This window comes from Chenopodium quinoa, unplaced genomic scaffold (assembly GCF_001683475.1).
Source record: "Chenopodium quinoa cultivar QQ74 unplaced genomic scaffold, ASM168347v1, whole genome shotgun sequence".
Classification (NCBI taxonomy): domain Eukaryota; kingdom Viridiplantae; phylum Streptophyta; class Magnoliopsida; order Caryophyllales; family Amaranthaceae; genus Chenopodium; species Chenopodium quinoa.
In genome coordinates this window covers 302,718-317,460 of record NW_018744693.1, presented here as the reverse complement: position 1 = coordinate 317,460, position 14,743 = coordinate 302,718, and the positions used below count along the sequence as shown (strand labels likewise).

At 34.6% G+C, this 14,743-nt stretch overlaps 2 protein-coding genes across 4 annotated transcripts; one reads left to right on the top strand and one right to left on the bottom strand.

The window, feature by feature from the left end:
* The first annotated feature begins 2,781 nt into the window (after nucleotides 1-2,781).
* LOC110702424 lies at nucleotides 2,782-7,779 on the top strand. 2 transcript variants are annotated; one of them, XM_021880125.1, is made up of 3 exons: nucleotides 2,782-3,773; nucleotides 4,410-6,255; nucleotides 6,938-7,779. In XM_021880125.1, the coding sequence occupies exons 2-3, from the start codon at nucleotides 4,426-4,428 to the stop codon at nucleotides 7,265-7,267; spliced, it is 2,160 nt and encodes a 719-aa protein (XP_021735817.1). In that variant the 5' UTR covers nucleotides 2,782-3,773; nucleotides 4,410-4,425; the 3' UTR covers nucleotides 7,268-7,779. The 2 variants fall into 2 exon arrangements, with proteins under 2 accessions (XP_021735817.1, XP_021735818.1); XM_021880126.1 differs by lacking the exon at nucleotides 2,782-3,773 and adding an exon at nucleotides 3,813-4,004.
* A 331-nt stretch (nucleotides 7,780-8,110) lies between these two features.
* LOC110702423 lies at nucleotides 8,111-14,095 on the bottom strand. Of its 2 annotated transcripts, XM_021880123.1 has the most exons (10): nucleotides 13,857-14,095; nucleotides 13,448-13,508; nucleotides 11,582-12,836; nucleotides 11,312-11,430; nucleotides 10,979-11,103; nucleotides 10,468-10,567; nucleotides 10,293-10,370; nucleotides 9,952-10,035; nucleotides 9,379-9,464; nucleotides 8,111-8,604 (listed from the first exon to the last, which is right to left on the bottom strand). In XM_021880123.1, the coding sequence occupies exons 3-10, from the start codon at nucleotides 12,801-12,803 to the stop codon at nucleotides 8,433-8,435; spliced, it is 1,986 nt and encodes a 661-aa protein (XP_021735815.1). In that variant the 5' UTR covers nucleotides 12,804-12,836; nucleotides 13,448-13,508; nucleotides 13,857-14,095; the 3' UTR covers nucleotides 8,111-8,432. The 2 variants fall into 2 exon arrangements, with proteins under 2 accessions (XP_021735815.1, XP_021735816.1); XM_021880124.1 differs by lacking the exon at nucleotides 13,448-13,508.
* Between the last annotated feature and the right edge of the window lie 648 nt (nucleotides 14,096-14,743).

The following is a 14,743-nucleotide window of genomic DNA, read 5'->3' as shown; positions in this document are numbered from 1 at the left end:
ATTGACCTAGCATGATCAAAAGCTTTTCCAGTAATAATACAAACAAATTCATTACCATTCCCGTAATTTATGACCACTTACCAAACATGTCATATAAAATTGTACAAGGAATTATGTAGATGCATCTTCATCTTGATGGCAGAATGATATTTGCAGCAGTAATTAATTTCCATATCCAAATTAAGAATTTAATCAAACAGTAATTAAACTGAAATGCACACTTTAAATTAAGATGAATTAATCAATCTGATATAGTTTCATAAATTCACATGGATTGATTCTGGCAAGTGTCGGTGAATGATGGAAAAATAAAATGAAGAGCAATTAGTGTAGTGTACATTATTGGTGCAGATTACCAAAGATGCATTGACTATGTAATGAAATAATTAAGTTTATATTGGGTACTAATTTAATTGTCGTATTCCAAAATACCATAACATCTAAAATTATTGTCAGGTCCCTCAGATTGTCCCAATGTTTACAATAACGCATTGTGATTTGGTCCCCCTCGTTTGTGTCCGCTAGATGCACATTCTACCACTTCTTTATTTATACTACTGCTAACGAAAGATGCATGAATATTCTGGATATGTCATGTAAGATTGATGTGTTATTTATACGGGTCAAGTTTCACTAAAGGCACGTTCAAGATTTTAAGAGTATTTGTTATGTTAGTATGAGAAGCTAGGTAATTAGATCCCAATCGGAACATCAGCCTTCTTAACCATCATAATATGTATTGATTGGTGTTACTTTATGTGCATATTTGAATAGAGAAAAAGATAAAACGAATTTAATTACTGGTCTGTTCTGATTTACTGAACTGATTGAATCTGAACTTGAACTGAACTGAAAGTAAGATGAAGAGAACAAGCTCTACTTCAGTTCATGAAGTAACAATTGGCTTGATATTATAGATAATAATTTAAGTGTTGAAAGGTTAGAGCTAATCATTGATGAATTAAGGTCATTTTATTTTTTGATATATATTTCTACCCAAATTATGAGAAATCAAGGTTGGGTTTTACCAATGACCAATCAAACATACCAAGTATGAAACTATGCATTCGAGTTTAGACAGAAAATCTATTATGTCTCAATTATATGAGGGATACCCAGTAAGTTCTCTAGGGGGTATAATTGTCTTTTCAAGTACCAATGGAGGGGTATATGCGTCTTTTTATGTACTAATTGAGGGGTACATGTGTAATTTCCTCACCAAACAGTAAAAGCAAAAAAGCAAACAGTAATTGGACAGCTCACCAAAAAAGTACTGAATAAATGACCTTGCTTTTTCAATATATTTACAAAAATGTCACCAGATTAACAAAAATTCGTTTATCAGACAGATTAACTTGTATTTTCCCTAATTGTATGGTTTTGATCAATTCTTGGTCTATAACTAATACTTTCTCATATTAATCTGAGGAGCCCCTATTGATTTTGATTTTATGTGTTTCAATTTGTTTTCAAAATATTTTCTAAAAAAACTTATCTTGGATTACACCAAACATTGTACAAGTATTTTCAAAATTTAAAAAATATTTGGACCCTAATTGTCAAGTAGCAATCCACCCCAATAACAGGTTAACAACAGAGATAATTGGTTGCTTCTCTCAAAAATATATAGGAGAACATTACATTTAACTATTTAAGAATTCTTGATCAACCTATAAATTCCAGCATTAGTTATTGTCTAATTGAATAGTTAATAATATTCCCAAAATTATACATACTAAATTTAAAGCAAGAAGAAAACAATAATTCTAATAACACTGATTAAAGCAAGCCTATTGGACTAGAAATTAAGAAAGGCATCAAAACTACCCTTTCTCAACTATAATACATGTCATTTTTCTGTGTGTAGTATATGTTGGAGGATTCTTCTATGCTTATTAATACTAATATAGTAATTAAAATAATAATATAGCCTTATGTGGTGGGTAGGGGCTAATATAAAAGGTTAGGCTTCCTTAAAAGTGATTAGCAACATCATAATATTGTATTAATTAGAAGTATAGTATAACAACTAAAGAGATACTTTGTGTGACAACTACATACCCAAATGTAACACCTTAAAAATAAATAAAGAAAATAAAAAGGTAAGGAAATTAACGTTATTTTAAAGCAAAAATTTACAATTCCCTATTCAAATTAGAAGTTTTAAATAATTGGAAATAGTTGGAGAATCAGGTCCAAGCCTAAAAATTAGTATAAGGTGGTCATAATTAATAATTGTCTTAATATTCGCAATAATAATAAGATAATGTCATGTTGCAGTAATTGCCTCTATTTAAATATTCAACCGCATCTCCTCTTTCTTGCTTGGACTGGCTTAAATGTTGTTACCATATGTTGATCTTCAGATCTTGGCTTGTGGTAGATTGTTGAGACTTGTAGTTTGATTGGATTTTCCTTGTTGTGACTTGTGACTCTATGGCTAGTATTTCGGATCTTGCTACTAGGTGTGTTAGAGTTGAGATTGAGATTAAGGTTGAGATCGGGTTGTTCTCCTTTAGTTAGTAGTAACATTTTTCATAAATATCGAGAGTATATTTATCACTGTCACTTCATCAAGTGTACAATTGTTAGTTTTTTAACCAAGCTAAACTTGATCTAGTGGAAAGGAGAGAACCTTTCAACCACGAGGTTATAAATTTAATCCCCACTGATGACAATTTGGGTGTGGGATTTCCTTACCTTCCCCCACTCTCCCAAATTGTCTAGCCTGTTAACCTGGACTGAATTGACTTATGAGGGGTTTACTAAAAGAAGAATTTCGATCATATTCACGAGTTTCTTGAGTTTAGTTATGTTCAATTCACTAAAATTGGATTTAAGTTTAAATAGTACACAAGCCTAATAGACTCGTCATCATCCCTACTTTGCAAGAGAAATTTATAGGGTAAGCATTCATAAACGAGATTTAGTTTGACACTCTTCTTTGACAGTAAAATACATAAAACAGAATTTCTTAACCAAAGCGCCAAAATAATTTTTTGGAGTGCCAAGGTTATTTTCCAAAGATCCTATGAAGAACTACAATTCAACAAGTTGTACTTTGAAAAAGTGTTAAAATCAAAGGGTAAGATCGTCTTTTCCATCATAAATTCACAATCTTACAGCAATAAGACTGTACCCCAGAACCAAAAACAAAATGGCATCTTTGATTCTTGAAAAATGGGATTTGCCCCCAAAATATTTTATAAGAAAAAGAACAGAAATTTAAAGTGAAAAAGATAAGAAATTTCTCAAAAAAAAAAAAAAACACTAAAAATGTCACTACTACTAGTAGCAAGTAGCAAAATGATGAGTTAAATGAGAAGAGCATGGTTTCTTAACTTACTTTAATGGACATCAACTGTACTCACAGCTCCTTACTGTCTCTCTCCCTTTTCCTCTTTCTCTCTCCTCCTGATTACAAGGCATGCTCACTCTCTCTCTTCCTTTCTTTCATTATTTTCTCTCTCTAAAAATACACCCTTTTTCTGGGTAACACTTCATTATTGCTTATCTATATTCTTCTTCTGATTATTTGGAGCTTCATTTTCACTTTTATGGTCAAATAAATTTGATTGGTTCTTTCAAATGGGTTTTATTGCTTGAAGTTGAAGCGCTAATTGAAATTGGAAGAAAATGATTTGAAGTTTGTTGGGTTTGTACATTTCTTTGAGTTTACTACTGTGAGATCTGAAGTGGGGTATACCAAGTTTGTTAGAATCAAATTATAAGCCATTTAAATTTTCTGGCTTGAAATGCAAGTGTAATTAAAGGTAAAAAAATTTTGGTACTAATGTTTGCTTTATTGTAATTAAAGGTTTATTTGCCTCTTACTTGGGTGTTTTGTATATTGCAAGAAAATAAGAACCCTTAAAAATCAAATCTTTTTTGGTTAATTTTTGCCCTTAAATTTGAAGTTTGTGACTGTAAACCCAGATTAGTGTCTGCCATTTTCAGCAAAAATGGGTCTTTTCTTGGTTTCTCAGCAAATGGAGTGTATAATGGTACTTCTATTTTTTGTAGGACATTGATTGTATAATGTATTGTTTTCCTAGTTATGATTGGTTTTATAGGTTAATCATAAAAACCCTTGATTTTTGTAGTCTATTGGATGGAAATAGTTGCCTGATTTGTCATTTTGTGTGTGTATTGAGAGTCATATAGGGTAATGATGTAGACGGGATTTGATTTTAGGTCTCGGGGATGCAAATTAGAGGATCCATAATTACTCATTTTTCATACATTCCTAAGATAGAGATGTCTAGTTTATTTTGTTTCAATATATATGGTTATTTTGTGGCTGAAAACTTTGTTACTTAATGTTGATTGTGGAATGTTTTTTTTTTTTTTTAAATCTTTCGTGTTTACATATATATTGATTGTGTTGTATATTGTATTTTTTCTTGCAGAATTATAGATGCATCAATGGGTGTAAATATGGAATTGGAATTTGATAAATTCTGCAAAGTAGGTCGGAGCCCTAGAACTGTTCTTCCTTCACTTCAGCAACCGAAAAAGGTTGAGCGTAGGAGTAGTAGAAAAGGAAGAACCAGTTCTAGGAATGAAGATTATGATTTAGTAAGCTTAGAAGAGAAAGGGTTTACGGAGATTAAGTTTCGGAATTATCGGAGTGTTTCTTGTAAGAATCTTCCATCAGGGGATGTTGAGTTGGAATGCAATGATTTCCTGAGGCGTGGCTCGGTGTATCAGAGCTCCACAGATAGAAGATTCAAGAGGCCGGAAACTCAAGGTGGGCGAAAAAAGGTTGAATTTTCACTTAATAGTGAGACACCCTTCTCCTTTAGTATACTAGATTCCATATGTGGTTCTGATGAGGAAGCCCAAGCTGAGCCTGAGCAGAAGAGATCATCAGTTGTATCATTGAATTCGGATGCCGTATCTTCTGCTAAGCCTCCTAGACAGCCGTGTTATATGGATTTGAAAGAGCGACAAAGTGATTCGGGTTCATGTGCTGAGAGGGACTCAATGGAAAATATGAAGTTCAGATGTGAACGAGTGAGTAGTCCTTCGAACAATGCTAATGCCCTCAAAGAGAGAGACTCTCTTGCTTTGAACAAGTCTCTTTCTGCCAAGCTTGCAATGCCACATTCCCCAACTCATTCAGAAGGGGATAAAACCAAAGGAAGCCCGAAAACACGTTTTAAAAAGATGTTTGACCCTTTTACAAAGTCTAAGTCTCATCGAACTCCGTCATGTGATGCCAAATCGTCGAGCTTAGCAGATATTGGGAAAACTAAAACACTGCGAAAATCCTTGTTACATGATTTTTCAAGTGCGGTGCCAAACATGGAGCATACTGAAACCCCACCTGTCAAGAAAGAGCCGCAGCAGGTGGCCTCACCATGCTCACCTGCTCATCTCAGAGGTAATCTTAAGATGGAGCAGAAGCATGGAGTCCCGTATTTTGAGTTCTCAATGGAAAACTCCGATGATTTGTATGTGGCAAAAACATGGAAGGCGGAAAATGCACTTAATTGGGTGTATACTTTTCATTCTGTTCAGGGTAAAAAGAGAAGTAGTGCAGGTGGTTGGGGAGTGAAGTACAGCAATAAAGATTCTCCCATGGTTGGACAGATGCAGGTACAGTGTTACTTATGCTCAGAACTAAGAAATGGTGGAGCTTTTAGCAACTCGATGATGACAGAGTTCGTGATGTATGATATTGCTCATGCAAGAAAAAGTGTCACTGCTGAAGAAGAGATCAACAGCTCTGAAAATTCCAAAGTTTTGGGTGTTTCTAGTGAAAGTTCAGTAGAAGGAAATATTGAATTGGATGATTTGTTTGGTGTCTCAAAGCCTAGAGTGCCAACCACGAATGCTGTTGACAATTGCTCTGCAGATTTCTCTACTCCTTACCCATGGGCCCAAGCGGATTTGCGACCAAGCTTTGAAATTGCAGCTGTTGTTGTTCAAAATCCCTTTGAGAAAAGAGAAAGCTTAAAATATAAAAGGGGAGATAAGTATAGTGACCAGGTTACAAAGGACTTGCGTGATGATAGTAGCCCGGTAAAGGTGAATGTAGTGACCCCATTGGGGAACCATGGCTTGCCAAGTAGTGCTGAAAGTAGAGGGCCTTCTTCATTGCTCGATAGATGGAGGGTAGGAGGAGGCTGCGAATGTGGTGGATGGGATATGGCTTGCCCACTTCTTGTCTTTGGTAATCCAAGTACTCAATGCAAGGATCAGCACTCCATTTTAGAGAAGGAGGATCAGCCTTTGAAACTCTATATTCAGGTAATTCTTCTCTTATGCAAGAAATGTAGGATTCTTAAATCAGAACATATTGTGTGACCAATGTTTCACTATATTTCCTGTTTGCAGTTTTAGGCCTTTTGGAAAGTAATAACACCAATTAGTATTTAGATAGAATAGGTGAACCCAAAATTACCAGCATGTATGTTACATCAAAAACTTAGGTCTATTTCTTTGCTTGTGAACTGTAGTTTTAATAGATATTGATTGTAATCTTTATGCTTACATATATTTGCAAAGTGGCAAGCCATCTCACTTAGTAATATTACCATTCCGTGAGTCTGCATATTGCCGTGTTTCTCCATTCCTGTAACTGCTAATAAGAATTTAGTAATACTCGTATAAGGTTGATTAGCACATCCTAGAATTATGTAAATCAGTGTGTCAAGAACATGGTAAAAGTTGCACCTGTGGATCTGCCTCCCAATTTGTCCTTAAATATAATTGGAGCGCCACAATATTAGATTCCAAAAATTGGTGTCTATCTTGAAGTGCTAGAATACAGAATTTTTTCCTTCTCTTTAAAGGAAGCATTTTGGTACCGAAGCAGTGATGATTAATGAGGATTGTGACATACATATCGTCGAATTGCTTCAAGAATTCTTCTTTAACTTCTGTTATTGCCACTTAGAGGTCTGATACATTATTCAAATTTCTTTTATAGGGAGGAAAAGAAAACATGCCAGCTTTGACCATTACAATCACCGAGAAGGGGAAATATGCCGTGGATTTTCATGCACAACTATCAATATTACAGGCTTTTGCTGTCTGTGTTTCAATTATGCATACAACAGAAGCTTCTAGCTTGGTTGAGCAAGAGAAAAGCAAAGAGTTACTGCAGAGTAGCTCTCTGAAGGTCATGGTTGAGGATGAAGTGAAAATCTTGATTGAAGCAGTCACAGAAGAGGAAAAGAAGAAAGTTGCAAAGGCTGCAGAAGAACATCAGCCATCTTTTGTGCTGAATCCACCCTTTTCTCCTATTGCCCGAGTGTAGCTCATTCAGTTTTTTTTTGGTTAACAATGGTACTAAATCTCCACAACTCTTGCATTTCGGAGCCCAATTGAAAATTTTACATCTGATTTCCACAAGAACATCGGAAACATATTACACGTCAGAACCTCCAAAGGTCATCTGAATGCCAAGAGTATACTTGGAGTATCAGTTCGGTAGTAAGACTTTCAGAAAAGAAATATACTGTCCATATTTGGTAGATCATAGAGAGGGCTAAAGATCATCTGATCATTTTAGGCGAAATAGCTAGGTTTCTCCTTTAGTTTTCATTTTCTTTTCTTGTACCCTTATATCATCAAAATTCAATTTTGTACTTGTAATTTATAGGGCGCTAGAGAGAGAGATTAGTTGAATGTTTATGGTTCTAAACATCAGGTCACGATAGATTTTGGAGCCCAAAGAAGAGCTTTTGTATTTTAGCAAAATATATATTGCAAATAATGTAATAAATCTTTATGGAAAAGAATTTTATGCAGGATGGCATTCTGCTTTTAGTCCTTGAATTGTGGCTGATCTCTTCATCTTTCTTTGCTGTCAACTATGAAGACCTTCTCTGCTACAGGTCCATCAGTTACAGGTTTTATTTTTTGTGAGGATCCAAGTAACTTGTTATGGAAATGGAATAAAGCATTTGCAGATTAAAAATTTAGACTGGATAAATTAATTCTAGTCTATAATTTTACCAAAAGGTTGAAAAATAAGAGTTCTTTAAATTAATTACTAAATGGGTGGCCTATCCATCTATGAGTTGTATCATGATTTTCTTTCTAGTTTATAATTTAGGATTGCATCTAGAAAGGCTTATACAATAATTTTGAACTAGCCAATATTGATTTTATTGATTGAGTTTCAAAAATAGGTGAAGCAAAATGCAATCACTTTCTTGAACAAAAATAATACTTGTATGTTGATTCATCTCAAGTATATATATAGGCCGGCGTACAAAATTTCTCTGACAATTATACACTGTACATAATCTATACAAAAGAATAGCTCAGACATATTCTGAATGGGACTTCCTAAGCTCACTCTAGTATAGTAGTTTTAGTATGATCTTGGTGAAGGTGAATATACTTTACATCTTTGAGAAAAAATGAGGCCTTCCACTGCTGAACAGATGAGCAAATGACTATTAAAATTGCAATACTCATACTGACAACAGTGTATTGTCGTTGGCCTCTTTGCTGTCCTGTTTATGCTGTAACATCTCTGATTTATGTTGGCGTAGCTCCGGAGACAAAAAACCTTTCAAAAATTCATATGATGCAAAAAACAGTGCTCCTTGGGACATATACATAGCAAGCCTCGGAATCAAACCCCTGATCACAAAAGGCCCCATCTTTGGATCAGAGAGTTTTCATTAGGTGCAATGTTAACTATTGAACTTCAACTTAACAAAGAAAATAAAATGAAAGCATATAATTTTATGTACTATGTTTGTTTATTGGGAGGGAAGCCATAGAAAAGTAAGATTAGAAAAATAAATGTTCAAATTCCTTTAACCAATTAAAAAAAATTACCACTTGTTTTTCCCTTCTAACAAACTAAGCATAGAAATTTTGTGAAATCATTTGCTTTTCAACAATATTACACATTAAACAAACCAAACATGTAAAACTAGTATTTTCTGCAGTTTTATCTGTATAAAGTTTTCCCCATATTACTCTTCCACACATTTCCATATTAAATTGGTTCTTAAACCAAGGTATAAGTGTGAGTTGGGTGTTTGAAGCAAAAAAAGTAGTTAAACTTTCTATATTATATTTCTTAGGCAGCTCCTTTTGCATTTTTATAGGCAATAATTGAAGCACGTTGCTTTTATTGCTTAATCTTCAAGTCAAAGTTTTGAAATAATATAATAAAGCTACAAAAGCCAAGGGCAAAAAAGACAATGGTTCAGTGTAACATCCAGGGATCACACAATAAGGACTATACAATTATCAATTTTCATGATGGATGATTAATTTGTGAAATAAATTAGCTGTTAATTTTCCACTTTTCAGCATGAACAACAGTTCTGTAATGATCACAAAATCCACCACAAGAAGATAAACAAAACCATGCCAACAAGAAAACTGTTCAGAAAATTATACCTGTAAAGGCCTCTAACACCTTCATGCTCACAAATATCTTGTAGGGTGTTAAAAATGCTATGGTACCTCTGTGTAGATCCAGGCATCTGCTTCAACAAAGCTCTTTGTCACAACCAAAAGTATCATATCCAGTGCGGAAAAAGACAGCGATCAAAACCTCTTCTAGATTAAACATAACACCCTATTGGGTCAGCTCATAATATAGACGAGCCAAAATTTCAGCTCCAATACATCATATGGTTGCTTTTTTTAAAATACTACGTATTTAAGGTCTGTCTCATAATAGCAGTCAAACTATTTTGGGATGTCAAAAGATCAACTGTCAAAATTCTAAGATAAATTTAGCTTATGTTTAGATTTCATAACAAACCCTCACTTTAATGGTGTGGTCGAGAGAGAATAGAAAAGAAGGCAAGTATTATAAAGGGTAGTTTTGTAAAACTATGGCTGATTAGGAGTTGGGACAGTGTCACTATTAATTCTGGAAAGAGGTACTATACATCATGATCTGAATTGAATCATAGACAAGGTAAGCTCAGCTACAAAGAACAAGAATGTAAATTGCTAACAGACCTGAGTTTGTAATCTTGTTTTCACCACATCAAATGGAGTAGAAAACAAAGCAGCAGTAGATCCAGCCAGTCCTCCACATAGCAGCTGTATATGAATTTCAGAAGCAAGGAAAAAGTTGGTAACGAAGTGTTTTGAATGTGAAAATGAGTGGGCATAGTCTCATCTAGTGTAGATTAAACACTTATTCTCTTGCTCAATCAATATTTTCCAATAACACTATTTAAGCACACTATAAAGAATTACCCCAAAAAAAAAAAAAAAACAAAAACAAAAACAAATCTAACATGCAGCAGGCAAGTCTACCACCAAATACAGAAGCAAAAAGTGAGCTTTGAACAAACCGTTTGCAAAGTGCTAGGCAGTTTAGTGGGTGGGTGTGATGACATGAGCATTTGCTTCAGGCTTTCATAAGTGTAGAACTGCAAAGAGAAGCATAAAACCCTGAATAAGATGACTTCTTAGTGTTAATTGAAGTATCAAAATGAAAGAAAATTTGATTAAGGATATAGGTCTCACTTTGATGATTGAGTGTGGTATATTCCTGCAGAGTACAGCACCCCAACCAGCATACAGAGAACGTAGACCCCCTGTGTTGATGATTCTCTGCACTGCATTCCTGGACATGGCCAAAAAGAACATAAGTTTAATCTTCTAACTGATGCTTCTGAGAAGATGAACAAATGAAATAACGACATCTTGGTTAAGGGTTACATAAGCTTTTTCCCCAACCCTTTAAGATGCTACACAAAAGTAAAGAGCATTAATGTTTAAAAGTACCAGTTACGACAAGAGACTAATTAACAAGATAGCAAATCATATTGAGCCATACATAATGAGGTGGGTAAATACAATAAAAGATTCCCAGTAACTGATTTACGGTGGACAATTTTTCAGAGAACAATATTAAGCATCACCAAAGTGCATATTTGGTCAACCATCAAATGTACATTGATTTTAAAAATCTGAAGTCTATGCAGCCAACAAACTACAGCAGGAACATCATAAGGCAGGGAAAGAGGAAGATTACCAGCAGTTCTGATACTTTGAATTGACTTGCATTTGCTGCTTTATACGCTCACTGGGAGTAAACACAACTGATGTAGCTATACTTGCACAAGCACCTGCCGTGCAATGGGCAACAGAGTGATATTCCTGCAAGCATTAAATAATCAGGGTTTACATGAAGAAATTAAAATGAAAATCTTAGAGTAACATAAGCCTGTAAATCATTGAAATGAAATGCAAAAGGCAAACATTCCATCTAGCTCAGCTAAATGTTGAAATACCAACTACAAAACCTAATCAAACAGAGGTTTGATCAGATGAATGAATACATAGTAAAGGCCATGCAAGAAGAGACCTTTGCAAGAGACGGAAGCATGAATTCCTTCACTGATTCATAAGTGAAGGTGTAGATGGCAGAAATAGGTGCAGATGCGGTGATGTTGCTAGTTATTCCTCGATAAAGTCCAGGCAATCCTGAAATATAATTCAGACCCAACATGAAACACAATTATTCATATGTTACCATTAGAATACTGAACCAACATATACTTGTAACAAAGTACCACGGAAAAAAAAAAAAAAAGAAAGAAGGAAAGCAACAGAACCTCATTGAAACACAGCATACCTCTCTCAGAAAGTACTGATCTCCCTATGTAACAAATAGACTTCTGCCCGGGTTGACATGATTGAACGATAGTTTTAACTGTATCTATTGGATGTAAGCATACACTAACAGCTATGCCAGCCAAGGCTCCTGAAACAGCATGCTCTTGTTTAGCCAGCAATGGATGAGGCTTGTTTGTTACAGCTGGACAGCTTTCACTTTGATGATTTTCTTGAATATTGATATTCTCACACTGTCTCATTTCATTTTCCGGCCAGAAATTGCCGTCCACATCGAGCTCATTTGGCTCTTGAGTACAATCTGGAGCTGAAGTGCTCACATGGTAATCCAAATGAAGTCCAAAACTCAAATCCGTAGGCATGTTAGCTGCAAATTGTTCTTTTCGAACCCCATGAAGGAGATTATCTGTACACATAATGACTTCATCGCTCCCACGAGATTCCAAATCCTTTAGGTTGGGCCTATCAACACACATATCAAGATTTTCAGTTCCTGCACTGCTAGAATTCATTCCAGATACAGGAGAACAATGGCGGACAGCACCCTTGGAGGTGAAGGCCTCAACAATCTTCTTGACCTCGCCGTACGCAGACATAAGATGTTTTGGCGAAACTGAGACTTGGCTCATCCATCCATATGTTTTCATTATGTTGTAAAGAGTTCCTACATCTGCAAGATTCTTCTCCTTCAACCTGACTTCAGGCTTGTTGGAACTTTCATCTCCAATTTGCCAAAAGAAGTTCTCAACAAATTGGTCATTACATGGATTACAATGTATTCTCTGAGCTGCTCTGGTAAATTTCAAACTTTGTTGCACAATGCATGAAAAATAGTGGGAAGAGTTTAAGTCCACATCCAGACATCCATTGCCAATGACATTAATAAAGCCAAAGTCATCATTGTCAACCAATAAACGTGAATCATTTTCCTTTTGACAAACAGTGCCTGAGCAGTCAAAGCTTGCTTTTGGTTGATAGCGTGCAAGCGAGCGGCTAGCACAATCCCATACTTGCCCCACTGCTGATATGAGCTCACTTGTGCTCAGAATCTCAGGAGACTGCAATGTCAAATTTTCCCTTGCATGTTTGTTATCAATAGATGAAATCTGTACAGCACTTCCATCAGCAAAATCAGCAATCTCAATATTAGGACCCTTAAGTGGTTTAGTCCCAAATTTTATTGATTGCTGACCGTGAGAGGAGGTTTTGTAATACTTCACCATAATCCCTATCTTACAAGTCACAACAGAAGAACTCTGGCAAGAAAAAAAAAAAAAAAAAAAAGAAGAGTATTATGATTATTGACATAAAATGCATTATCAGGTAATTATATATGCACACATGTAAAAAATATGTTCTCCTACATCTTCTCAATATCAAAGGAATGGAAAAGGGTTCTTAGCACAACCCAAAAAAAAGGTCATATGATTAATATGATACAACATGAGTTTAGGTAAAATTCCACAGAAAGTGCAACATAAACAACGAAATCTCAAGCGGAGAATGATGAGAATACAAACAGATAGGATGACTTTGAAGTATCATGATGGAGTCATATTAACTTGTTGTCATGCTAGAACTTCCTTCCTATCCACTTTCATCGTCAAAAAAGTACATAGAAGCACAACTACGGAATACATGGTATCAAACTACATTTATCCTTGGAAAAGGAATTCTCATACATTCATGGAACTTGTAAGGATACATAACAAAATCATGATTGACTCAAAATCTATTTAAGAACATTCAAAAAACAGTTATTCGAAAAATTATGCTATTTATAATCAATAGGAAGTCCAAGCTTACTAAAGTGTTATACAACAAAGTATATAAACTCAGACAGACATTGTATAACAAGAAGTATTACCTCACAACATACTCCCAACTATCCACATTGCTGCAGCAAACCCATCAAAGAATTAAACTCCCTGATTCAATTTCATACAGCAATATATCATAATACAAACTTCAAGATTTCTCATCAAATTTATAAATTATGTACACTAACTAAAACCCAATTTGATTATATATATTTGCCCATCAACATAACATTTCGTAGATAGAACAAAATCAAATACGGAGTAATCAACAAAGTGTTGAAATAAAATCGTGGGATAACACTTCAAAGTCCAAATTACCAATAAAAATTGTCATAAAAAGTAATTTCTACTGTGTAATTAAATGCTGATGAACTTCAAATGCATCAATGTCAAATGTACAGATTTAAATATAAAAATTAAATTATTTTAGAAAAAGGGTGTTTACAAAAATCAAACCTTGATGAAGTTGACCCATCAACAGTAGAAAACATCTCCATGAAAATCTTAGTGCTTATTCATATGTTTCCTGGAGATTTTTAGCTGGGTTTTTATTAGGGTTTAAATGTAATAACTCGATATATTGAATTGAGTATGAAAAAATTTGAAGTGCTGAGTAACGCACATTTATTATTGGCTGATTAATAATGAAAAATAAATAAAAATTCTTACAAGGATTCTATGGAAGATAGTTGGATAGAGCGCTTTTTACAATTTTTTATTGTTCCATCTACCCCACTTACGTACAGAGAGAAATCAAGTGAGTATTTAAAAGTTTAAAACGGAGGGAGTATCAAATAAGTAAGGGGTGTTTGGTTCACATAATTAAGGTATAAGGTATGAGTTTAAAATGGTTTAAATCCATACCTTATGTTTGTTTTATGATTTTATGAGTTTCAAATTCATACCTCAAACCCTCAAGGGGATTTAGACTTTAGAAACCTTAGAGGGAGGTGGGTTTGGCTCATTCTCATACATTTAGGCCTAAATAAAGAAAAACATTGCATTTTATAATTATACCAAACATATAGTATTAAGAATCAAGTTCTAAACCCATATTACTATGGTTTCATTTCTGATTCCAACCCAATACCAGTTTGCGAACCCCCCCCCCCCCTAAATATATACTCTTAAAAAAATACTCCGTACTGAGTAAAGATATTTGAGAGTATATATTACCTTATATACTCTTATTCTAAGGGGGCGTTTGGTTTGAAAAGTGGAAACAGAGTGGAAAGGAAACAAATAAGAGGGGAGAAAGGAATCATTTAGCTATTACCTTTTCATTTGTTTGGTTTAACCATAGAAAGAGTATTTGTTAAGAAGAAGGTAAGGGTATTTGTTAC

Excerpts from the sequence above, each read along its gene's own strand:
- LOC110702424 (XM_021880125.1), top strand. The coding sequence starts at position 4,426 with ATGGGTGTAAATATGGAATTGGAATTTGATAAATTCTGCAAAGTAGGT. Across the intron at positions 6,256-6,937 it reads CTTTGAAACTCTATATTCAG|GGAGGAAAAGAAAACATGCC; the intron begins GTAATTCTTCTC and ends TTTCTTTTATAG.
- LOC110702423 (XM_021880123.1), bottom strand. The coding sequence starts at position 12,803 with ATGGTGAAGTATTACAAAACCTCCTCTCACGGTCAGCAATCAATAAAA. Across the intron at positions 11,431-11,581 it reads ATCAGTACTTTCTGAGAGAG|GATTGCCTGGACTTTATCGA; the intron begins GTATGCTGTGTT and ends ATTATATTTCAG. Across the intron at positions 10,036-10,292 it reads TGCCTAGCACTTTGCAAACG|CTGCTATGTGGAGGACTGGC; the intron begins GTTTGTTCAAAG and ends ATTCATATACAG.